At 48.8% G+C, this 24,964-nt stretch overlaps 1 protein-coding gene across 1 annotated transcript in view; it reads left to right on the top strand.

Annotated features, from left to right (window-relative positions):
• Positions 1 to 24,964, top strand: part of VPS45 (vacuolar protein sorting 45 homolog) — an 85,392-nt gene that overhangs the window by 34,500 nt on the left and 25,928 nt on the right. Inside the window, exons 11-14 of the mRNA XM_082275179.1 lie at positions 5,275 to 5,433; positions 7,752 to 7,859; positions 16,384 to 16,505; positions 21,610 to 21,741. Coding sequence (XP_082131305.1) covers positions 5,275 to 5,433; positions 7,752 to 7,859; positions 16,384 to 16,505; positions 21,610 to 21,741 — 521 coding nt within the window. The remainder of the gene's footprint in view (positions 1 to 5,274; positions 5,434 to 7,751; positions 7,860 to 16,383; positions 16,506 to 21,609; positions 21,742 to 24,964) is intronic.

Raw genomic sequence — 24,964 nt, 5'->3', positions numbered from 1 at the left:
GGGGAGAATGACAGGCAGCCTGTTTACACAAGCCGCCTGACTTTCTCCCTTTCCCCCGCCGATCGCAGAATGACCGGCGGACATCAGGTCCGCCGGTCACACGCGCGCGGGGGGGGGGTCCGTGACCACGCGAGAGCGCGCCTCCGGCGGCGCGCGCTCGCTCCCTAGACCCTCACAAGCTAGTAACGTAGCCCTACGTCACTTTGCCTGTGAGGGGCTGACCGCCGACGTAGATAGTCATGCGGCGGTCGGCAAGTGGTTAATGACCAGGCCCTATTTTGCGATTCGGCACTGCGTTACTTTAACGGACAATTGCGCGGTCATGCAACGCCTTTCCCAAATAAAGTTGACGTCCTTTTTTCCCCACAAAGAGAGCTTTCTTTTGGTGGTATTTGATCACCTGTGCGATTTTTTTTATTTTTTGCACTATAAACAAAAAAATGGCGACAATTTATGAAAAAAAAACCCATTATTTTTCACATTCTGCTAAAAAAAAATGTAAAAATCTAATTTTTCCATCATTTTAGGCCAATTTGTATTCTGCTTTTTGGTAAAAAAAATTCCAATAAGTGTATATTGATTGGTTTGCGCAAAGATTATCACATCTTCAAACTAGAGGAAAGATTTATATCATTTTTATTTATTTATTTATTTATATTTTTTTTACTAGTAATGGCGGCGATCTGCGATTTTTAGTGGGACTGCGACATTGCGGCAGACAGATCGGACCCCTGACTGACATTTTTGACATTTTTGGGGGTACCAGTGACATTACTACAGTAATCAGTGCTATATATATGCACTGTTACTTTAACCACTTGCCGACTGCGCACAGTATATTTACTGCGGCAGTCAGCCCCGGCCAGGCCGAGTGACGTAGATCTACATCGCTAGCCTGTCACCGGGTTTTGAGCCAATAGCGGGCGAGCGCCCGCCTCGGCTCGTTCACAGAAGAGTGCGGGCGTGTGACCGGCGGACCCGATGTCCGCCGGTCACACTACGATCGTCGGTACAGCGGGAGAAACAAGCCGCCTGTCATTCTCCCCTGTGTAAACATGGAGATCAGACGGTTCTACTATGTAGGATCTGTTTTTACACTAGTAGCCATGTCCCATCACAGTTAGAAACACGCCCCTAGGACACACTTAACCCCTCCCTCTCCAATACAGTTAACCCCTTCCCTGCCAGTGTCATTTTTACAGTAACAGTGCATATTTATAGCACTGATTACTGTAGTAATGTCACTGGTAACCCCAAAAGTGTCAAAAATGTCAGTCAAGGGTCCGATCTGTCCGCTGCAATGTCGCAGTACCGCAAAAAAAATTGCAGATCGCCGCCATTACTCGTTAAAAAAAAAAAACACAAAAAATGACAAAAATCTTTCCCTTTGTTAGTAATCGTGATAACTTTTGCGCAAACCAATCAAAATACGCTTTTTGCGATTTTTTTTTTTTTTTTTTTTTTTTTTTTTTTTTTTTTTACCAAACATATGTAGCATAAAACAAATTGGCCAAAAATTTTAAAAAATTTTGATTTTTACTTTTTTTTTTTTGGGGGGAATTTCATATAAAAAAATGTGAAAAATATTGTTATTTTTGCAAAATTGACGCTCTTTTTTTGTTTATAGCGCGTGATCAAAAAATCGCAGAGGTGATCAAATACCACCAAAAGAAAGCTCTGTTTGTGGGAAAAAAAGGACGTGAAATTCGTTTAGGTACAGCGTCGCACGACCGCGCAATTGTCCGTTAAAGTCACGCAGTGCCGAATCGCAAAATACCCCCTGGTCAGGAAGGGGGTAAAATCTTCCGGGGCTTAAGTGGTTAAAATACAACTTCCAATTAAAAAATGTTTTTGTTCCTTTAGAACTCTTGACGGGTTTTTGTTGTTTCTACATAGGTGCATCTCATAAAATTAAGAATATTATTAAAAAAGGTAATTTATTTCAGTAATTCAATTCAAAAAGTGAAACTCTTATATTTTATATAGATGCATTACACACAGAGTGATATATTTCAAGCATTTCTTTCATGTTGATGATTACGGCTTACAGCGAGTGATACCCCAAAATTCAGTATCTCCGAAAATTAGAACATTACATAAGACCAATAAAAAAATATTTTTTTTTAATACAGAAATGTTGGCTTAGTGAAAAGTCTGTCCATGTACAGTATAGAATGCACTCAATACTTGGTCGGGGCTCCTTTTGCATGAATTAATGCATCAATGCAGCGTGGCATGGAGGCGATCAGCCTGTGGCACTGCTGAGGTGTTATGGAAGCCCAGGTTGCTTTGATAGCGGCCTTCAGCTCATCTACATTGTTGGGTCTGGTGTCTCTCATCTTCCTCTTGACAACACCCCACAGATTCTCTATGGGGTTTAGGTCAGGCGAGTTTGCTGGCCAATCAAGCACAGTGATCCCATGATCATGTGACCAGGTATTGGTAGTTTTGACAGTGTGGGCGGTGCTAAGTCCTGCTGGAAAATGAAATCCTCATCTCCATAAAGCTGGTCAGTAGAGGGAAGCATGAAGTGCTGTAGAATTTCCTGGTAAAGGGCTGCGCTGACTTTGGACTTGATAAAACACAGTGGACCAACACCAGCAGATGAAGCGGCTCCCCAAATCATCACTGACTGTGGAAACTTTTGCATTTCATTTGGAAATCAAGGTGCCAGAGTCTGGAGGAGGAGTGGAGAAGCACAGAATCCAAGTTGCATGAGGTCCAGTGTGACCTTTCCACAGTCAGTGATGATTTGGGGAGCCATGTCAGCTGCTGGTGTTGATCCACTGGGTTTTATCAAGTCCAAAGTCAGTGCAGCCCTCTACCAGGAAATTCTAGAGCAGTGATCCTCCACTCCGGTCCTCAGGGCCCACTAACAGGCCAGGTTTGCAAGATAACTAAATTACATCACAGGTGATATAATTTGCTGCTCAGTGATTGCAGTACTCTAGTCTTCATCTCCCCAAGGTAATACTTAAAATCTGGCCTGTTAGTGGGCCCTGAGGACCGGAGTTGAGGACCACCGTTCTAGAGCACTTCATGGATCCCTCTGCTGACCAGCTTTATGGAGATGCTGATTTCATGCAAGAAAAAAAAAGAAAAACTCTCTAGCAATACACACTAAACTAAGCATGTGCAGAGTGCCCCCAAGGCTCTGTACTATAAGGGATGGGTTAGGGACTGTGGATGAAGGGGAGGATCAGAGAAGACAGGATCAAAGACCCTTCTTACACAATGCAGAGAATTACGCCTTAGGTTCCACAGTGAGTATAACCAGCATGCTTTACTGCATATAGAGACTGATTTTACTGTTCTGGGTTTAGTAGCACTTTAAGAGTTTACTACTGCTTTTAGGAGACATTTCCTTTGTGGTCACGGAGGCTGAAAATGCATGCAGTTGTTTTTTTTTCTTTTAACCACTTGCCGACCGTGCTGTGCCTGAAAACGGTTACAGCGTGGCTGGCTAGTTCTGGGACGCCATCATATGATGGCATCCTGGGATTGTGCCCACTGCGGGGCACGGGCGACGTGCTCTGTGATAGCAGTTTCCTCTGGACACTGCTGATTACATATTGAGGTAAAGAGCCAATCAGCAGCTCTTTACCATGTGATCAGCTGTGTCCAATCACAGATGTAAAAGGAAGCCAGTTATCGGCACTCCTTTCCTCATGCTGACAGCAAGAGGTGAGGAGAAGAGAGCCAATAACTGGCTTGTGTAAAAGGGACATGTACACTGGTAATCAGGGCACTTCTTATCAGTGTCCTGATCAGCAGTGCAGTCCTAACAGTGCCCACCAGTGCTGCCAATCAGTGTCCACCAGTGCCTCCTCATCAGTGTCGCCTACCAAGGCCGCCTCATTAGTGCCCATCAGTGCCTCCTCATCATTGTCGCCTATCAAGGCCATCTCATTAGTGCCCATCAGTGCCTCCTCATCATTGTTGCCTATCAAGGCCGCCTCATTAGTGCCCATCAGTGTCACCTATCAAGGCCACCTCATTAGTGCCCATCAGTGCCTCCTCATCATTGTCGCCTATCAAGGCCATCTCATTAGTGCCCATCAGTGCCTCCTCATCATTGTTGCCTATCAAGGCCACCTCATTAGTGCCCATCAGTGCCTCCTCATCAGTGTCCCCTATCAAGGCCTCCTCATCAGTGTCGCCTATCAAGGCCGCCTCATTAGTGCCCATCAGTGCCTCCTCATTATTGTCGCCTATCAAGGCCACCTCATTAGTGCCCATCAGTGCCTCCTCATCAGTTTCACCTATCAAGACTGCCTCAGTGCCCACCAGTGCCTCCTCATCAGTGTCAACTATCAAAGCCGCCTCATTAGTGCCCATCAGTGCCTCCTCATCATTGTCGCCTATCAATGCCGCCCCAGTGCCTCCTCATCATTGTCGCCTATCAATGCCGCCTCATTAGTGCCCATCAGTGACTCCTCATCATTGTCGCCTATCAATGCCGCCTCAGTGCCCACCAGTGCCTCCTCATCAGTGTCACCTATCAAGGCCGCCTCATTAGTGCCCATCAGTGCCTCCTCATCAGTGTCACCTATCAAGGCCGCCTCATTAGTGCCCATCAGTGTCGCCTATCAAGGCCGCCTCAGTGCCCACCAGTGTCTCCTCATCAAGGTCGCCTATCAAGGCCGCCTCATTATTGCCCACCAGTGCCTCCTCATCAGTGTCACCTATCAAGGCCGCCTCATTAGTGCCCATCAGTGCCTCCTCATCAGTGTCACCTATCAAGGCCGCCTCATTAGTGCCCATCAGTGCCTCCTCATCAGTGTCACCTATCAAGGCCACCTCATTAGTGCCCATCAGTGCCTCCTCATCTTTGTCACCTATCAAGGCCGCCTCATTAGTGCCCATCAGTGCCTCCTCACCAGTGTCGCCTATCAAGGCCGCCTCAGTGCCCACCAGTGCCTCCTCATCAGTGTCGCCTATCAAGGCCGCCTCAGTGCCCACCAGTGCCTCCTCATCAGTGTCGCCTATCAAGGCCGCCTCATTAGTGCCCATCAGTGCCTCCTCATCAGTGTCACCTATCAAGGCCGCCTCATTAGTGCCCACTAGTGCAGCTTCATCAGTGAAGGAGAAAAATTACCTGTTCGCAAAATGTTATAACCAGCTTTTTTTTTTTTTTAATTCTCTTAAGGTGATAAGCAACATAAGATGATGATGGTGTCTTCAGAGAGATGAGATGCAATCATCCCTTCCTTCATCGGTAGTTAAACAGATAGAATGATCAATCTATTTTTCCTCTTTTTTTCCTCTGTACAGAACGTTAAACGTCTGCTGCAGAACCAGCGCCTTGCAGAGTTGGACGCCGTCCGTCTGGTGATGCTCTACGCTTTGCATTATGAGAGACACAGCAACAGCGCCCTGCAGAGTTTGCTGGCTGACCTCCGCAGCCGCGGCATATCTGAAAAGTACCGCAGGGTGAGTACCAGCCAAGCAAGGTGACCAAATCGATGCAAAGTAGGGCTCAGCATTTGTATGGTGACAAGACAGCAGCTTTTCGACTTTAGGTGACCTGTGACCCCACAGACTCAAGCTGAAGTGTCAGAGCTTAGATAAAATAACACTATGTAAAGGAGATAATCCACATCTCTCATAGGCAAGCCTGCATAACTGCATTCAACCCCCGGGACGCATGCCGGTACCGATCCGTGGCCTGTTGGAACCAGGCCGCACACATTCACATGGGAACAGAGAGCTGCCAGAGCACTTTACTGTTCTGGCTGCGGTAGGGGGCAGTGTGGGGCATGATTCAGTGCATAACATGGCTCTTCTTCCTCCTCCTCTTCCTCCTCTTCCTCCTCCTCTTCCTCCTCCTCTTCCTCTTCTTCCTCCTCCTCTTCCTCCTCTTCTTCCTTCTATTCCTCGTCCTCCTCTTCCTTCCTCCGTCCTCCTCCTCCTCCTCTTGTTCCTCCTCCTCAGCCTGCTCCGCCTCTTGTTCCTCCTCCTCCGCCTGCTCCGCCTCTTGTTCCTCCTCCTCCGCCTGCTCCTCCTCTTGTTCCTCCTCCTCCGCCTGCTCCTCCTCTTGTTCCTCCTCCTCCTCCTGCTCCTCCTCTTGTTCCTCCTCCTCCGCCTCTTGTTTTTCCGCCTCTTGTTCCTCCTCCTCCGCCTCTTGTTCCTCCTCCTCTGCCTCTTGTTCCTCCTCCGCCTCTTGTTCCTCCTCCTCCTCCTCCGCCTCTTGTTCCTCCTCCTCCTCCGCCTCTTGTTCCTCCTCCTCCTCCGCCTCTTGTTCCTCCTCCTCCTCCGCCTCTTGTTCCTCCTCCTCCTCCGCCTCTTGTTCCTCCTCCTCCTCCGCCTCTTGTTCCTCCTCCTCCTCCGCCTCTTGTTCCTCCTCCTCCTCCGCCTCTTCTTCTTCCTCCTCCTCTTTTATATTTTTTTTTTGTACAAACTTTATTTGAAGTGTACAGAATGTACACACTTAAAGTGGTTGTATCCCCACTGTGTTATTTTCAGGCACTCACCTGTCTTCCTTAATGCAATGTGCTCATTGTATCTGTTTTATTTAAAAGATGCCGTTCTATACTGTATTTCCGAGCAGCGCTCGGCACTCACGTGACCGGCCGCTGCTCCTTCTCCCGATCTGACAGGTACAGCAGGAGGGGCTGAGAATCCCCATCTGACATCAGTCAGGAGGAGGAGAGAGGCAGCCGGTCACGTGAGCACCGAGTGGCGCTCGGAAATACAGTATAGAATGGCATTTTTTAAATAGTGGGCACATTGCATTAAGGAAGACAGGTGAGTGCCTGAAAATAACACTTGTTTCAGCAGGAGGGGAAGGGCAGGCCCTGACACAGAGCTTACAGGCAGGGAGGGGGGAGAGGAGGACAGAGAAGAGCTGCAGCTGACGGAGGCACATAAACTGACCACGGTGTCAGGGCTCAGCAGCCATGATAAACCGTGGTCAGTTTACAGGGGGTGGGGGGAAGAACCAGGCATGATCAGCCAGGTATTTTAGGTGATACAGGGGGCCAAATTACACAGCACAAGCACTGTTCTGTATGACATGCTTTAATGGAACAGGTTTTTTTTTTTTGTGGGCAACAAACACTTTAATTTATGGCAAAGTACAGCAGCACGATGTACTACGCTGCTGTACATTACAATGTGATTTGGCGGGGTTCCCTGTGATAAAATGCAGCATGTCTGTCTGTCTACATTTTATCGCAGCACGCTACAGTGCAGCCATGGGCTCTGTTGCAGTGTGAATGGGACACACAGGAAATAATTGTTTCCTTTGTTAGACACACTGAGGGAGATATACCAAAACTGGCGAACACAGAATTTGGAGCAGCAGTGTATAGTAAACAATCGCCTTCCAGGTTTTATTGTCAAAGCTTAACTGAACAAGCTGAAGTTAGAAGCTGATTGGCTACTATGCACAGCTGCACCAGATTCTTTGTGTACTAGTTTTAGTAAATTTCCCCCACGGTGTGAGTGAGGATGAATTCACACTGACTTGCGATGCAGTAGGGGTGTGTCCCTTCCCTCCAATCAGCTGTCAGAGCTCTCTTTACTGATTCAACTTCAGCTCTACGCCCCCTGCTTTTCGAAGCTGAGAGATTTTGTTTAAATTCTAGGGCACAGACAGCTGTAGATAAACGGGTACAACTTATGTAGGAGGATTTGTTTCATCTCTGTGGATCACTTCACTGGGTATATGGAAGGGTTTACAACCACTTTGAAGGAGTCCTTTAATTCTTGTAACCTCTGACATGTTTGTCTTCCCATCCCGATGACAGCTGGTGTCTGCAGTGCTGGAGTTTGGTGGGAAGCGGGTGAGAGACAGCGACCTCTTCAGCCCGAAAGATGCGGTGGCCATTACCAAACAGTTCTTCAAGGGGCTCAAGGTTAGTGAAATCCTGATTTCCACACTTTATCCTTGGCTGTCTGGAAGTAGATATGGTGGTTGATGCTGGTGGCTTGGATCGCCCACTGACACTGGATAACACCTAACAATGCCAGCAGTAAGGTATCTGTAAAGGTGATCCCAGCTCTGCCTACATGCTGCAGTGATTACAAGGAGATTTGGCTCTCAGCATTGGATTCTGTTAAAAATTTTTATTATAGACCAGTGACGGCCAACCTTTTTGAGCCTGAGTGCCCAAACTGCGACACAAAACCAACTTATTTTTTCAAAGTGCCGACACTGCAATTATTAACAGCCACAGATAATGGCCGCAAGGGCCTCTCACCAATCCCAGAGACACACTTCCTCCGAACAGATGTCCACTCACTCTCGGTTTCCCATGGCAAGGCCGCAACTGGCACTGCAGGGGGGGTATCCTCACAGCCTCTCTGTCCCCTGGCTCAGTGTGCTGCTCCAGTCTTTCTCTCGATCTCTCTCCCCATAGCCTTCCAGGACTAAATGTCTCATGGTGCACTTGTCAACCTCCTCATTGGTACTTGGCTGCAGCCAATGGGGAGGCAGGAGGAATCAGAGCGGGTGGCGATCTGTGCAAGCGCCGTTCTATCCCTGTCCAGCGCTGCTTGACAGAAGGGGGCGAGCAGGGAAATAAACTGACAGTCCACATTCGCTTCTCCCCTTGTCACAGTGCCGCTGCCGTGCGGGGGGAGGGAGGATTAGAGAGCCGGCGGCAGCTTCCCAGTATAGCTGGTGTGCCCACAGAGAGGGCCCTGCGTGCCAGCGGTTTGCCATCACTGTTATAGACCATGCATGAGGACCAAATGCTACAGCACTGGGTGCATGGCTGGTAGCTCCAGTGAGCTTATGTCAAGCCAGTTGCCGGCTTAGCCCTGTAACAGACCAGTTTTGGATGAATGTGTCTTTCAAACTGTTAAAACTGAATACCAGGTATGGATATTTCCCCATAGGCTGCATTGATCCAGCTTGAACCAATGTAAGTATGCGATGTGCCCTTTCCACGACAAATGCCTGAGAGAAGGCCTCCCTACCGTACGATTTGACCAACAGCTCCTCCAAAAAGGTAGCAGGAGAGGTATCCTCCGGTAGCCCAATAAAATGAATGTTGTTGCGTCGGGCCCTATTCTCAAGGTCATCTTGCTTATTTAGTAGGTAGGCAATGTCGCGAGAGGCCTGCTCGACCGCATTCTGGACTGGGGGGAGATCATCCTCCACTCTGGATATGCGATCCTCGGCCTCCGTCACCCTCCCCCGCAGCTTTTGGAAATCCTGCCGCAGTAAGGAAATGTCTATCTTGATTTCCTCTATTTTGGATGTAAGGGAGGCTTTACAGTCTGTGATGGCTGCAAGGATGGCGTCCTGATCATTCCCTGATGCGGCCGCGGCGGTAAGAGAGGACGGCGGTCCGCCATCTTGGGCCTGCGCGCCTCCTTCCAGGCGCTGGAATTTGTCCAGTTTCCCCGCCGCTTCAGATGTTTTTCGGGGCGGTGACATGGCACGGTGAGTATCGGAGCTGTAGCCGTGAATATCGGAAGGTTTTTAGCTCGATGGAGTGCAAGCAGGATGGTAAGTTCGGATGCTGGCCGGGAGAGCTCCGCTCACACGTTCGCTCACATACAGCTTCAGGCCACGCCCCAAACCAATGTAAGTATACATATTCCATACCTGGCTGATCCCTGTGGAAGCACACAATCACTGTAGTAACCACTGTTAATGCAGTGATTCTTGCTGTACCCTGGATCCTGCGCCACACGGGGTTGCTCGATTTTGTAGGGGTGCCAAAACAGGCTCTCAATGAATGCAAAGCTTTCTCTGGAAGAGTTGGAGATCATGACAATATCACCCCACCTCTTCCAAACAGAGACCACTTTGCATTCATTGAGAAAATGCAAAGCGTTCTCTGAACGGTGCGTGTGCAGAGGGAGTGACCCCCCTGTGTTCACTATGTAGCAGGGCAGCCCCTCAGCACAGGACCCAGAAGACAGCGAGGATCATTGTAGTAGTGGGGGCTACTGCAGTGATTCTCCAAGTAGTTACATAGTAGTTGAGGTTGAATAAAGACAACAGTCCATCCATGGCCTGTTTGACCACAGATATGAATGAGGGCACTAGAGAAAAGTCCAAAGAATAAGGATCTAAATCCTCCAGGCCGAACTCTTGACTCCATCTCCGAATCTGAATGAACCTGCTTCCCGCCTCCTTTAGCGATTAGGTCCTCTTCCGCCAGAGGGGCCTGGTAGGAGGGCCTTCACCACTTCTTCCACCGCTTTTTTTTTTTAATATACAACTTGATATCTTCATCAACAGTTTGGCTGGTCTGAAAAGCTTTCCTGAAGCATAACTCGCAAAGGCATTTAGAAGGTAACAGTACCATGCCACAAACCCAGCATGTACTGGCGACCACTTCTGCAGAAGAAGCCAGTCCTTGGTTGGTGGGTGGCAGACGGTGATGTCAATAACACTGGCCTGCTGAGGCTTTTGATGGGCTGTGCTAAATATGGTGCCACTTTGACTTAGCCTTCGAGTGGGGAGTCTGAAGTGTTGGGGAGCTTCGATCGCTTGAAGAGAAAATCACACTCTTACGGCTTCTAAGTGAAGGACCTCTCCCCCTGCAATAAGGAGGAACCATTAGTAATCAGGAGGATTTAGGAAACCTCAGACCTGCTAGGAGCCCCTCTAACCTTATGCCCTGTAGCAGGAAATAATCTGAAAGAGAGAGCGTAAATAGAAACCCAGGATGGCTGCCATAGATACTACCTACAGCATTTACCCCCAACAAGGGACCATGTACCACAGTAATGTCTGGAGCAAGGACATAAAACATCTGCACCAGGTACTGGCAGTCTTTATTGGGTCTATTCAGGGATGTCCTACATGAGGTCAAGCGGCGGAGTTAACCCGAGGTCATGCTGGCATGAGGCTGAGTCAGGAAAGAGTGTTTCTAGAATGAGAACTGTGGAGGGAAAAACTACTCCCACTTTCACTGTGGTCCTCCTCATTTAGTTCCATAAAATATTTATACTGTCTTTAGGGCACGCAAGGATGTGTTTTTGTCATCTTTGTAGCATTTGGAAAAGAATATTATTTGCAAATTGCAGCTCCGCTCTCAGCAGAAATTGCACTGTGGAAATGTTTCCAAACTCTAGATGTTGGTCTCACCATTTAACTGAGAGGAGGAAATGAAAAAACAATTTACTGATCAGACTATAGGGAAACATTATGCTGTGATGGTGGAAAACATTAATAGGAATAATTTAAAGGTTATAAAGATAAACTCATTTGTCAGTCAAATTTACCCTCTTACCTGTCAATTAGGGCCTGAGAGGACAGAAACTATTGTGTACTGTATCCCAGCAATCACCCAACTGTATAAGGTACAAGATGAAGCCCACAAGCAAACTAAACTGGAGCTTTTCCCCTGCAGTGCCCCCTATAGGCAGAAATGTATATTTCTCTAGCGCTCATCGACAGACGTAGTCCTCGGTGATACACCACCTTCGGGTTATGTTACCTCCGCAGGAGCAGGACTAGACAGGAAATTAAAAAGCTCTGGCCACACCCTAGGGGCAGTCCCAGAGGGTATATCCTCTCTCTCTCTGCCTCAGCAAATCAGTTATTTTCTGTCTAGTTAGGAGTAAGGACCTAGATACCTTGCTGGGATCTTAGGTCCTGGCAAGAAATTTTTTTCTAAAGGATTTTTGGACAGCTTTTTTTCTCCAGTGTTCCTGTGAGATCTTCAAGCAAGAAAGCTGAACTGGGCGACGTGCTGGATGTTGAGATCCGGTGGTCACCCCAGTTCAGCCTACGAGCGCGTGCAGGCCATAGCTCCGCGCTGGGTCGGCCGCGACAAAGTCCCATTAAAAGGACTGAACCCGCGAGTTAAACGTCTCGCTGAAACGCCAAAGACCATGAGTCACGGCGTCTGTATCGGTCTACAGCCCTCCCGCCCCGGTGGAGAGGGGTACTGTCAGGAGTTGGTGCCCGCCTGGTTCCGGTATGGTGAGTAGTATGTTCCCCCTGTTTTCCCTGACGGGTTTTTGTGGTGAACGCGGGCCCCTCTCTGTATGGTAAGAAAGAGTTTCTTTCTATCCTATAACATGTCACAAATCCTCCTACTTTGAGTGTGATTTTATGTGTGCAAAAGCCAGGAGGCTTGGTTTGGGAGCTAACAATCTATTGTATACATGTTTTAAAGATGTAATCTGTGGCATTCTGGGAATCTTATGGGTTAAGTATAAGCTACCTACCAGTCAGAAGCCATGGACATGTAGACTGCCTTCCAAGTCAGATCTCCAGCTAATAGCAGGCCTCCCGAACGGCCATGCGGTCCGCCAGGGCCGGTACCGCCAAACACGCCATATCCCCATGCAGAGAGAGTGTTGTGTGCCTGCAGCACACCGCTAGTCAGCACAGGCCGCCGCCATTTTTTTTGCTGGATCGCACGAGCCGCCATTTTGGCGTAGCCTCGTGTCTCCAGCATGGGGGCGGCCATGTTTTAGGTGATTCTACACCTCGTGGAGCTTGGGGGAGGCGCCGGAAGGCGTACAGAGGGGCGGAGCCGCCTCCTTTCTTCCTGGGCAGCCAGCCAAAAGACTTCCTGTTTGTCTAAGACAGCGCTGTAAGCTGTTGCAGTTCAACTCTGAACATCAAGTGGTGAGCCTGGGGGTCTATCTCTCTCTCTCTCGATCGATAGGGATCCCTAGCAGGTAACACTAAGGGGTTTTTTGTGGCGCTGAGGGTCAAAAAAAAAAAAAAAAAAAAAAGTTTTTTCTTTACTTTGAATTATATCATCCAGGAAGTAACTGGAGTTATTATGGACCCTGCCACACAGATTCCCCCACCTGTTTCCCTCGAGGGGGCCTCGGGACCCGCCGGTGTACAGAGTATAGAGTCATTTACAGCAATTTTGGAGTCTATGGTGGCTCGGGTGGAGGCGGCCTGTCAGGGACGGGGGTCAAGGAAGCGACCCCCGCCTACCCCTATACTATCTGACACCTCTGACTCTGATTCAGAGATGGTCACTGCAGTTGCAGGTTCCTCTGCAAGGGTTGCTATCCCAGGTAAAGCCCCCTCAGACAGTGAGGAGGACGCTTCTTCTCCTGCTATAATTCAGGAAGAAGCATTGGTGGACGCACTAGTTGTGGCAGTGCAAGAAACCTTAAAACTTGAGGCTTTACCGGCAGAGGCAACTGAAACAGAGAGGCCTTTTGGGACTAATAAGCCCATCAAGACGGCGAAGGCTTTTCCTGTACCTAAATGTTTTGGAAATCAGATTAAAGGAGAATGGGAACATTCTAAACGTACCTTTACTATTTCCAAGCGTATTGCTAGACGCTATCCGTTTGAGGAATCCATCATTAAGAAATGGACGGTACCACCAGTCGTGGATCCGCCTATTTCCAGGCTGAATAAAGCCACGGTTATTCCAGTGGAGGACACTTCGTCCTTTAAGGATCCGGTGGATCGAAAGATAGAAGCGGAGTCCCGCACTATCTTTTCTCTGATAGGGTCAGCATTTAGACCAGTAATTGTTATTGGTCTAGTTTCCCAGACACTTACAGAATGGGCGAAGATGGTACGCCAAGATCTTAGGGGAAAGGATATTCCCCAGGAGACATCTGATTTGATAGAACAGATCATACAAGGGCTACGGTTTATCTGTGACGCAGCCTTGGACACTACTCCCTTGTTAGGGCATGCATCTAAGTTAGCAGTGATCCTCAGACGTGTGCTGTGGTTAAAATGCTGGTCAGCTGACCTAGGTTCCAAAAAGACTTTGACCAATCTCCCTTTCCAGGGGAATCGTCTATTTGGAGCCAACCTAGATGAAATCATTAAGGATGCCACCGGGGGCAAGAGTACTTTTTTGCCACAGGCTGCAAAAGCTAAGGAACCTCGCAATAAGCGAGGACCTTTCTTTACCGCCCATAAAGGACGCCCGGCTGGTACTTCCGGGAAAGGCAAGACTCCTCCAGGAGGGTTCAAGAAGGGCTGGTCGGACAAGCAGAGGACCAACCCAGCCAAACCCGAAGTAAAGGAGTACACAGCCTGAAGGTGCGCCCCCACCCAATTTCAGGGTGGGGGGACGTTTTCACCGGTATTCAGGACATTAGATCGAGCATCAACCACTACTACCGGTGCGATTCTTCCCTTCCAACATTTAAGTACAGGAAGCGGTAGTTACCGTTCCCTGTATAGATCTTTTCATTTACCTTTTCCTAAGATTAGTCCCGATACCTCACAGGAATCGGATCTGATTGACCAGATAGGCCAAGTAGCCTCTAGTCGGGTGACTTCGGTCCCTGAGGTTCAACCAGAAAAGATCACCTTGCCTGATAACTATCAGGTATCTGATAAATGTGTGGGAACAGAAAACGACCAGACTTTCTCGGATGGTCGGGGCCAGATACCTCTAGGGACGCCTGGTTCAGATCCAATCAGCGCCAGTGGTCCTAGAAATTCTAGGCTGGCCTCTTCAAGCCGGCCTGGCCGACTTGGACAGGTTAGTCGCAGACGTTCCGTGGGAACTTCGTCTCAGGGAGTGTCTGTAGTCTCAAGGACCTATTTACCTTCGTGCTTTACAGTCGCTGGTTTTAATGGCCTGGCCATTGAGACCCAAGTACTGAAGGACAGAGGTTTGTCTACTTCTGTCATTCCTACCCTTATTAAAGCAAGGAAAGCGACTTCCAGCAAAGTCTATTATCACACATGGAAGACTTATATTGCGTGGTGCGAATCTTTAGGATTTCCTCCACGTACCTATTCGGTGTCTCGAATATTGGCCTTTTTGCAACAAGGGGTTGAGCAGAAGCTAGCCTTGAGCACCATCAAGGGTCAAGTTTCAGCATTAGCAATCTTCTTTCAGAAACCTTTAGCTACCAAATCCTTGGTGCGGAATTTCATCCAGGGGGTGCGGCACCTGGCTCCTCCAGTCCGCGCGCCCTTACCGCCCTGGGATCTTAATTTGGTTTTGTCGGTTCTACAGAAACCTCCCTTTGAAAACATCAGGGAGATTCCCTTGCTTACTTTATCCCAGAAGGTGGTCTTCTTGGTGGCTATTACTTCTGCTCGCAGGGTGTCAGAACTGGCTGCATTATCATGCCAGTCCCCATACTTAGTGATTCATAGGGATAAGGTAGTACTTCATCCTAAGCCATCTTTTCTTCCTAAGGTGGTTTCAGATTTTCATCTGAATGAAGATATTGTACTACCTTCCTTGTGTCCTCAGCCCAAGCATCATCGGGAACATGCGTTGCATTCCTTGGATGTGGTTCGGGCAATCAGGGTATACCTGAAAGCTACGGAATCATTCCGTAAGACGGATTCACTTTTTGTGATCACGGATGGCCCCAGAAAGGGTTTGCCTGCATCTGCCGCGACCATTGCCAAATGGATTAGACAAACGGTGGTACAGGCTTATTCTATTAAGGGTCAGAGTCCTCCGTTCCCTGTTAGGGCGCACTCCACTCGAGCGCTCAGTACTTCCTGGGCCTTTCGCCATCAGGCGTCAGTGGTCCAGGTATGTAAGGCGGCCACTTGGTCGTCGGTACATACCTTTACTAAATTCTATAAAATTGATGTGACGGCATCGGCGGATGCCTCATTTGGCCGCAAGGTTTTGCAGGCCGCAATTTGAGGAGACCGGTGGTCTACCTCGAGGGTTTTTTTCTGTTTGAAAAATTTTTTTTTGTTGAGTCTCATCATTTAGGATGAGCATTGTAAACTTCTAGTTGGCACCGGTTGGGCCTTCTAGATTGGGATTTTGATTTCCATTTTCCCACCCCTCAGTTGTGATACTGCTCTGGGACGTCCCGAAGGTGGTGTATCACCGAGGACTACGTCTGTCGATGAGCGCTAGAGAAAAATGGATTTTTGTAAAATCTTACCGTAAAATCCTTTTCTCTTAGCTCATCGACAGACGTAGTCCCCGCCCCTCTGTTTTGGAGTTGGGTTGGGTTAAATTCTCTAAGCACTGCTTTTTCACATAACTGATTTGCTGAGGCAGAGAGAGAGAGGATATACCCTCTGGGACTGCCCCTAGGGTGTGGCCAGAGCTTTTTAATTTCCTGTCTAGTCCTGCTCCTGCGGAGGTAACATAACCCGAAGGTGGTGTATCACCGAGGACTACGTCTGTCGATGAGCTAAGAGAAAAGGATTTTACGGTAAGATTTTACAAAAATCCATTTTTCTCTTGATTGTTTAAGAACTGCATTGAGAAGTACAGTGTTACTTGAACTGTGTTCCAGGATTTGTGTCTCTTCAGCTGAGAAAACTTGCAATCATTTTAAGACTTTGCATAAAGTCGCAGAAATCTTTCATTAAGATCCTCGTTATATAGCTTGAATACACTTTTTTCTCCAATTTTTCTGGAAAAAAATCCAAAAAATGGCTTGGGGAAAAAAAAAAAACTTGCATTAGTTTGTCTCTTTAGTATCTGCCTGAAATTCAGCTATGAGCTCTAATTGATATACCTATTTGTTGTTAAATAGGGGGTGGAGAATGTGTACACCCAGCACCAGCCGCTCCTCCTGGAAACCCTGGACAAGCTTATCAAAGGGAAACTAAGAGACAACACTTACCCTTATGTGGGGCCCAGCACACTGAGAGACAGGTAAGACTCCTGAGAAACACATTGCCTCAGACACAATAAAAGCTGTTTAGTGGTAGTGCTGGGACAAAACGTGAAGGCAAATCACTCCAACATAAACACAAATTACATTTTTATTTTATTTTATCACCCTTTTTCACCCCAGGGCATGGTCAACAGCAAAGTAGTTAAGGAAGTTATTGCATTGTGTGACTTCTGTCACTGCATGAAGGAATTAGATCTCCTGTTGGGTTTTTATTGTAGCCTTTGTCCCCACTGGGGAGGTTTCCCTTCACTTCTAGTTTTAGGGCCGGCTACCAGGCTCACATAGGAATGCATGTCGCATTCCCGTGTGGTGCGATTTTTCAACCCTTTCATTTGAATGGGCTGCAGATCGATCTGGAACGTGGAAAAAGCAGTGCATGCGCTACTTTTAAAAACTCTGACACTCTGATACCCTGTAAAAAGGCTGCACCACTTCTGCCACAGACATGGCTAAAGAATTCCTGGGAAAGAGAAGTAAAACTTCCCCACCGTTGACCTACTGAGTTGAAGAACAGAGCGCAGCCTCCCCCCCCCCCCCCAGCATGGATGGTGTAAACTGTGTCTAAACAGAGGCCGGTTCCATGCCCCACTGGAGACTCTTCTCCCCCGGCCAGGCCTGAGTTCGGCCAGTGAGTAGAGAGTACCTGGAGTGGAGGTTCAGCCTGGAATGGGGGTCAGAAGGAGGCCGGGAAGAGGGAGAGTGGGAGGGGGGCCGAGTTGCTGCACCATGGGCCTCTGGTTGTGCTTGCCCCCTGGGCCGAAAGTTGCCAGTCAGCCCCTGGAGGGAGAGGCAATTTGGTATTCTCATCCTGTTAGCACAGCCAGCTGCCTGCCAAAGGCCCACACATACAGTGCCTTGAAAAAGTATTCACACCCCTTGACAGTTTCCACATTTTGTCACGTTACAACCAAAAACATTATATATAAAAGTTGCGCTAATAGTGAATGTCCATAATGAGTCAATTAATATCAAATCAGTCCACAAGTGATGAAAAAAGAGGTCCTTGTTGGGGAAAAATACCGCTGTCCGTCACCTTTAAAGGGAATTCAGGTAACACCACCAAAGGCTTAAATACTTGCTTACCAACTCTTATTGATTTTGTATTAGGAGGTAAATGGCGCTTTTGGCTTAATACCCAGCTGGGGCCTTTATGTAGTCCAGGGTCCTCTCATAGCTCCACACACTGATATCTCAAATGGTACCATCATGAAGACACCCCAAAATACAAAGAGCTGAATTAGAGGAGCCCCTTCCTCTTGCTGGAATGTTCGCCTCCTCTCATTGGATTCCCTGGTTTGGTATTCCAATGCGAAAGTCTACTGCGCAGCAGGAGTCATATAGAAGAGTATACACCGCTCAGGTGGGTCTGTATCCACAGTCCATTGTGGGTGCTGGACCTCGGCTCACCACCGTAGACAAAGTAATATGGAGGAATTGGCCACACAGCACCAGAAGACTTGATCGAAAACATACATTATTTTTTAGTGCATATACAGGTACAGCAGGATGGGAATGGTAGACGCGTTTCACACGAACTCAGTGTACTTGTTCACTACTGAAGATTAGTAAAAAAGCACGCTGAGTTCGTGTGAAACGCATCTACCATTCCCATCCTGCTGTACCTGTATATCAGGGGTGGGGAGCCTACGGCCCGCTGGCCGTATGGTGCCCCCGAAGCCATCTGATCCGGCCCTGCCATTTCGCTGCCTCCGGAGGGGAAGGGGAGGGGGAGCGCCTCCTGATTACACACAGAGCGGGTTCCTCTGCTTACCTGGCGCGGCCGCTGTCATACAAAGTCATGCCTTCTACCTATGATAGACAACACAGTGGTGACGTCTATCATAGGAGTCGGTCCAGGCGGCGTGACTTCGTATGAGAGCGCCCGTGCCGGGTAAGTAGAAGAACCCGCTCTGTGTGTAATCAGGAGGCGCTCTAATCCCCATGTGCTCTGCATTGATGGGGGCGCTAATCACTCTGCATTGATGGGGGCGCTCATCCCTCTGCATTGATGGGGGCGCTCATCCCTCTGCATTGATGGGGGCGCTCATCCCTCTGCATTGATGGGGGCGCTCATCCCTCTGCATTGATGGGGGCGCTCATCCCTCTGCATTGATGGGGGCGCTCATCCCCCTGCATTGATGGGGGCGCTCATCCCTCTGCATTGATGGGGGCGCTCATCCCTCTGCATTGATGGGGGCGCTCATCCCTCTGCATTGATGGGGGGCGCTCATCCCTCTGCATTGATGGGAGGCGCTCATCCCTCTGCATTGATGGGAGGCGCTCATCCCTCTGCATTGATGGGAGGCGCTCATCCCTCTGCATTGATGGGGGCGCTCATCCCTCTGCATTGATGGGGGGCGCTCATCCCTCTGCATTGATGGGGGGCGCTCATCCCTCTGCATTGATGGGAGGCGCTCATCCCTCTGCATTGATGGGAGGCGCTCATCCCTCTGCATTGATGGGGGCGCTCATCCCTCTGCATTGATGGGGGCGATCATCCCTCTGCATTGAAGGGGGCGATCATCCCTCTGCATTGAAGGGGGCGATCATCCCTCTGCATTGAAGGGGGCGCTCATCACTCTGCATTAAGGGGGGCAAACCTGGAAAACCAGTTGCCAGTAGCAACATCATCAATACCAGCTAACATCACACACCTCACCAAAGAGAAGCAGTTGCAGCCATCACATTAGGGGTGAGTTAATTAAACGTTTGACCAAATATAACAGGCACATTTTTAAGTTGATAATTTTGTACGGCCCCCGAATGATTTTAAAAATACCAAAATGGCCCTCGGCAGAAAAAAGGTTCCCCACCCCTGCTGTATATGCACGAATAAAAGATCCTGTTTTCTATCAAGTCTTCTGGTGGTGTGAGGCCAATTCCTCCATATTACTTTGTCTGCGGTGGCGAGCCGAGGTCCAGCACCCACTATGGACTGTGGATACAGACCGACCTGAGTGGTGTATACTCTTCTATATGCAAAGATCCTGTTTTCTATCAAGTCTTCTGGTGGTGTGCGGCCAATTCCTCCATATTACTGTTCTGCAGGAGGCTGGGAGGAAGAAGACAGACCCATCAGTCACCCGTCCACGGAAATATACAGCCTCCATACGGGTTCCCGTCCTCTGTGCCCGCCATTGAATTGTGCATACAAATACTTTTTTTTTTTTTCAAGGGGTACGAATACTTTTTCAAGGCACTGTAGATATCTTCAAGCTAGTGTACATAGTGGTCATAATGGCCTCGGAAGCCTCATGGCTGCTTCCAGTGCTATCAGGGTCACACATAGATGTTGCAAGATCTCTGAAGGGGGAAGTAAGTCTTGCGTAATACAGCCGCTTTTACATTAGCAAGAAAGAAGCTGCATCTATATCAGTGGAAGGCGTCGCTGCCGACTGCAAACAGCGGTTACTTTTTGCATACAATTTTGTAGCCCCAGCGTGCTGATCAAACAATGTCAAAAAGTTCATAGAATATAAACTTAAGCCGGCCATAGACGGTTTGAAATGAACCGGCCGAGGTTCAAACTGTATGTGGGCAGGCTTAATGTACCAAGTTGATCGATCAACTTTGGTACAACCAGCCTGCTGGATTCCTTTGCTAATGTTGCTAGTGGCTGCATCCACCACAACCCCCAGGCAGGCCCCCCCCCCCCCCCCCCCAACCCACCAGGAGCAGACAATTGCTCGGTGGAGGGATTCCCCTGTCAGCACTGATTGTGTTGATGGGGGAATTGTGCAAATTGCTTTCCTGTGGTTGCAGGAAAGAAATTCACCGCCTATGGCTTGCCTAAGTCACTAAACCATATAGGCTGATTTGTGTCACACATACGAAGTACAGAATGGGGGGGGGGGATTCCCCCTACAACAGCGATTCTTCCTTGTTACACCCACATCCTGTCCTGGCAGCGCCCAATGCAGGGGCATAACTGCAGGGGTTGCAATTGCAACAGGGCCCCATGCTCCTGGGGGCCTGTGCGGCTCCCCTGTACACCTGGATAGGAGGGGCGGCGGGGGCAGCATGTAGAGAAATCACTGTCCTCCTTTTTCCTCCTGTAGCTGCAGGAGGAAAATGGAGGAGATTGGTTCCTCTGTATGCTGCCCCCGCCACTCCTCCTAGCCAGTTCACTTATGTTCTGCTGTCTCTGGGCCCCTGTGTGCTCCCCCCCCCCCACTGTGCTCCCTCCCCTCTCCTGCCGGCTGCTGCAGGGGATGTGTCACAATAGAGAACCAGGAAGGGGGCAGTAAATCTGTAATTTACCAGCTCCTTCCTTTTCTGAATGGACAGTCATAGTCAGTGACATTGTAAAAAAAATAAAATAAAATGATAAAAAAAAAACAATTAAAATACCAAAAAATAAAAACTACTGACACCAGTGGGTGAACTTTCAGGATCGCAAAGGTCACACTTGCAACCGGGCCCTGGCATTCCACCACCAAGATGGCAGGAAGGGAGCCCACTGCAGAACTTGTGAAAGGGTCTCGTTGCGGGACTTTAATAAAGGGTCCCGCAATGAGAGTAAAGGGCCCCAGGATCAGTGGGAAGAGCCCCAGGCTTGAAGGGAAGGGCCCCGGCCAGGGGTCCAGGGGGGCCGTTCATGGTTTCTTGCACTGGGGCCCTGAAGGTTCTAGTTACGCCTCTGGCCCAATGCCTTAATGACAGATGCTAATTATTAGCGGCAGCACAATGGCTAAGTAGTTAGCACTTCCTCCTAGCAGCACTAGGGTTGTTGGTTTGAATCCCAACCATGGCACTACCTGCTTGGCGTTTGCATGTTCTCCCTGTGCCTGCGTGGGTTTCCTCCGGGTACTCTGGTTCCCTTCCACACTTCAAAGACATGCCGGTAGGTTAATTGACTCCTGTCTAAATTCACCCTGGAATGTGTATGTAGTATGTTACGAACTTTGAATTGTAAACTCCCTGAGGGCAGGGGATGATGTGAATGTATAAAATGTATGTAAAGCGCTGCGTAAATGGACAGCTCAATACAAGTACCTGTAATAAATAAATTAGCAAGTTGCAGACTTTCTGATCGCCTCATGTTACACCTTTTTGCCTACTCGACACTCTCTTGTCTTTTAGGCCTCAGGATATTATTGTGTTCATTGTGGGCGGAGCTACCTACGAAGAGGCTTTAACCGTCTACAACCTGAATCGGACAACTCCAGGTGTACGCATCATCCTGGGTGGGACCGCCATTCATAACACTAAGAGGTAAGGCCTTTTACACTTTGTGGGGGGGATATCCCACCTTATGTACATTCAGGACACCAGCTCAAGCGCGGGTCCAGTCATTGGCTAATCCACACGATTGGTCCACAAGGAATCTGAGGTCACTTTTTAATGAGCGGATTGGCTAGGTGTTCTTGCTACTTATAGTAACCGGATACTTCTTTGCATATTAGTAGTGCAATATGGAAGAATAGAAGGGAGATGTTGCTTGGTTGCTGTGGGAAATACTAACCATTATATGCATTAAAGTGGATGTAAACCCTCAAATATACCCAGTGAAGTGAACCACCTCAGATGATACATAGAGATAAAAAGAATCTCCTTACATAAGTTTTACATGCATATCTGCTGTTTTCAGCTTTATATATATTCTTTAGAAAGTGCACATGGTGTCAGAGACTTCCTCTTCCTGTTCAGCACTGGGGGTGGATTCTTGGCATACAGCCAAGAAAGCTGATTGGAGGAAAGGCACACACCCAAACCCCCCCCCCCCCCTCCCCCTCATATTCAGAGACTTGCAGAGCTGTGCTGTGACAAGACAAGCTCTATGCTAATCTATTGATTGTATCACACAAATTTCAGGCTGGTTTTATCTTGGTTGGTTGATGGAGAGCTTGTCAGAAGTTATCATGCTGATAACAGAGCAACAAAACAGCAGAAAGACACGGGACTTAAGGCTTTGGAGAGAGATTAGAAAACACTACAGATATATGTGCCAAGGTCAAATTTTTTAAAACCGGTTTACATCGACTTTAAAGCAGGGCTCAAAATTTCAAGTCCTGAGCTACTAACCAGGCCTTAAGAGTTACTCGCCAACAGTTGCCCCACCCAACCCCTACCCTGCCCCGCCCCTAAACATGCTCCTGTAAATTATTAATGAAATTAAACTGTTAAATGTTTTGTGCAGAATTAAGTTGCAAAAATATATATTAACAACAACTTTATCAGTGCGGCCTCATCAGGGCCCATCAGTGCAACCTCATCAGCGCAGCTTTGCCCAGTGCCCATCAGCGCAGCCTCATCAATGCAGCTTATCAGTGTGTATCTTTGCAGCCTGGCCAGTGTGTATCTTTGCGGCCTGGCCAGTGTGTATCTTTGCGGCCTGGCCAGTGTGTATCTTTGCGGCCTGGCCAGTGTGTATCTTTGCGGCCTGGCCAGTGTGTATCTTTGCGGCCTGGCCAGTGTGTATCTTTGCGGCCTGGCCAGTGTGTATCTTTGCGGCCTGGCCAGTGTGTATCTTTGCGGCCTGGCATGTGTGTATCTTTGCGGCCTGGCCAGTGCGTATCAGCGCGGCCTGGCCAGTGCGTATCAGCGCGGCCTGGCCAGTGCGTATCTGCGCGGCCTCGCCAGTGCGTATCTGCGCGGCCTCGCCAGTGCGTATCTGCGCGGCCTCGCCAGTGCGTATCTGCGCGGCCTCTTCAGTTCACGTGGATCACAGGGATGAGAGCAGGCTGGATCACACAAAGCAGGGATCACCTGCTGTGACAGAGCTTGGATTTGAATTGCCTGGCGGCCACTGCCAAGGAGAGTCCCACGTCCTGGACCAGCTCCTATATTAGACATCTCACTACTTCCATTTCATGTCATTGGATCAGTGTGCTATTTGAAAAGAATACATTAAGGTAAAATCCTTGTGCCTTTTTAGAATCACTTTAAATATTCCAATGAAAGCGTTTCGATATTTGTTCCAAAAGTTCAAAAAAAAATACCCATCAATCCTGCCAAAAATCGTGTGAGCTGGTAACGTCACGTGTTGCACTCTTATTGGTTAGCACAGCTTTTCTTAACCTATTTTCAGTCAAGGCACTCAAGTCTAAAAACATAAATGTTACATATAAATAGTAATCTAATCCTGGGAACCTAACTTCACATCAAAAGCCCCCTATCACGTCAGAGGCCTCCGATGATGTTGGAGGTCCTCCCATCACCCAATCACATCAGAGGTTCCCCCATTAGATCAGAGCCCACCTTTTCTTGTCAGAGGCTCCCCCATCATGATGGAAGTTCCCCCATTACATCAGTTACCCCTTCGCGCCATTGTTCCCCTATCACATTGGGGGCCCCTCTTCACATCAGAGCCCCCCAAATCACACAGACTTAACATCAGAGCACTAACCCTTTGGCTCCAGCAGCGGAGCAGAGGGTGGAAGAGGTCTGAAGGACTTCCCTCTTCTCAATTCTAGGGCTGCCCTGCATGCCACCTACCCTGGATCATAGTAATGCATTGCCATAGTGTGGGTTATCCCATTCTCATCACTATAACAAATGGCCCCACAGCAGTGATGGCAAACCTTGGCACCCCAGATGTTTTAGAACTACATTTCCCACGATACTCATGCACTCTGTAGTGTAGTTGAGCATCGTGGGAAATGTAGTTCCAAAACATCTGGGGTGCCAAGGTTCGTCGCCGTCACTGCCCTAGAGTGTCATAGTTTTGTTATAGTGCTGTTGTCCGGCCTTCTTGCACTTTGGCAACTAATAACGTTGATCCAGGGCAAACTGGATATTGAAACTACTATTATTCCAACCTATCTCTGAGGACTACAGTACACCCAATGTCATGGTGAAAGGTGTTTAGTAGTTCAAACACACTTCTGTCCTAAGATGACAATGCTTCCACACAGTGCTTTAAGTTGGCCGGTACACACCCGTACTCAGTACCGCCAAATATGGCTCTTGAGCGTACCGCCACCTCCCTGTGTGCCTTAGCGTACCAGTACGCTCATTTTAGACATCTGTGCCCTCAATTGACCCCCCCCCCCCCGAGAATATTTCCCACTCCAGAGCCAGACCAGTCACCATCAGTGAGTCCCCCTGCTCTGGAGCCCCAGCCCAGGCCAGTAGCGGCGGCAGAGCTGCCATGCTGCTGGCCTGTACTGCGGTGCACTGGTTGCTATCGCTGCCTGGCGTCTAGCAACCAGTGAGGTAATCTGAGGAGGAGGAGAGTGAGGCCCCAGCATACACTGCGGAGCCTCCTTCCTCCTCTGCTGCGTGCTGAGTGGAGTGTTGGCTCCTCCCTTCAGCTACTCCAGGCCAGCACAGCACAGTGAGTCCTGTGTGTCAGCCTTAGCCTAAAAACGTGAGTAGGAGCAGTTCTGGGGACCCTGATGTGGGGTGGGATGGGATGGGGTGGCGCTGTGGGGACCCTAATGTGAGGGGGGGGTGCTCTGTGGGGACCCTGATATGGAATGGGGGGGCTCTGTGG

This window comes from Pelophylax lessonae (genome assembly GCF_965119305.1).
Source record: "Pelophylax lessonae genome assembly, chromosome: 13".
Lineage (NCBI taxonomy): Eukaryota > Metazoa > Chordata > Amphibia > Anura > Ranidae > Pelophylax > Pelophylax lessonae.
Note: the sequence above shows the minus strand (reverse complement) of the source record. Positions and strands in the feature narration are given on the sequence as shown.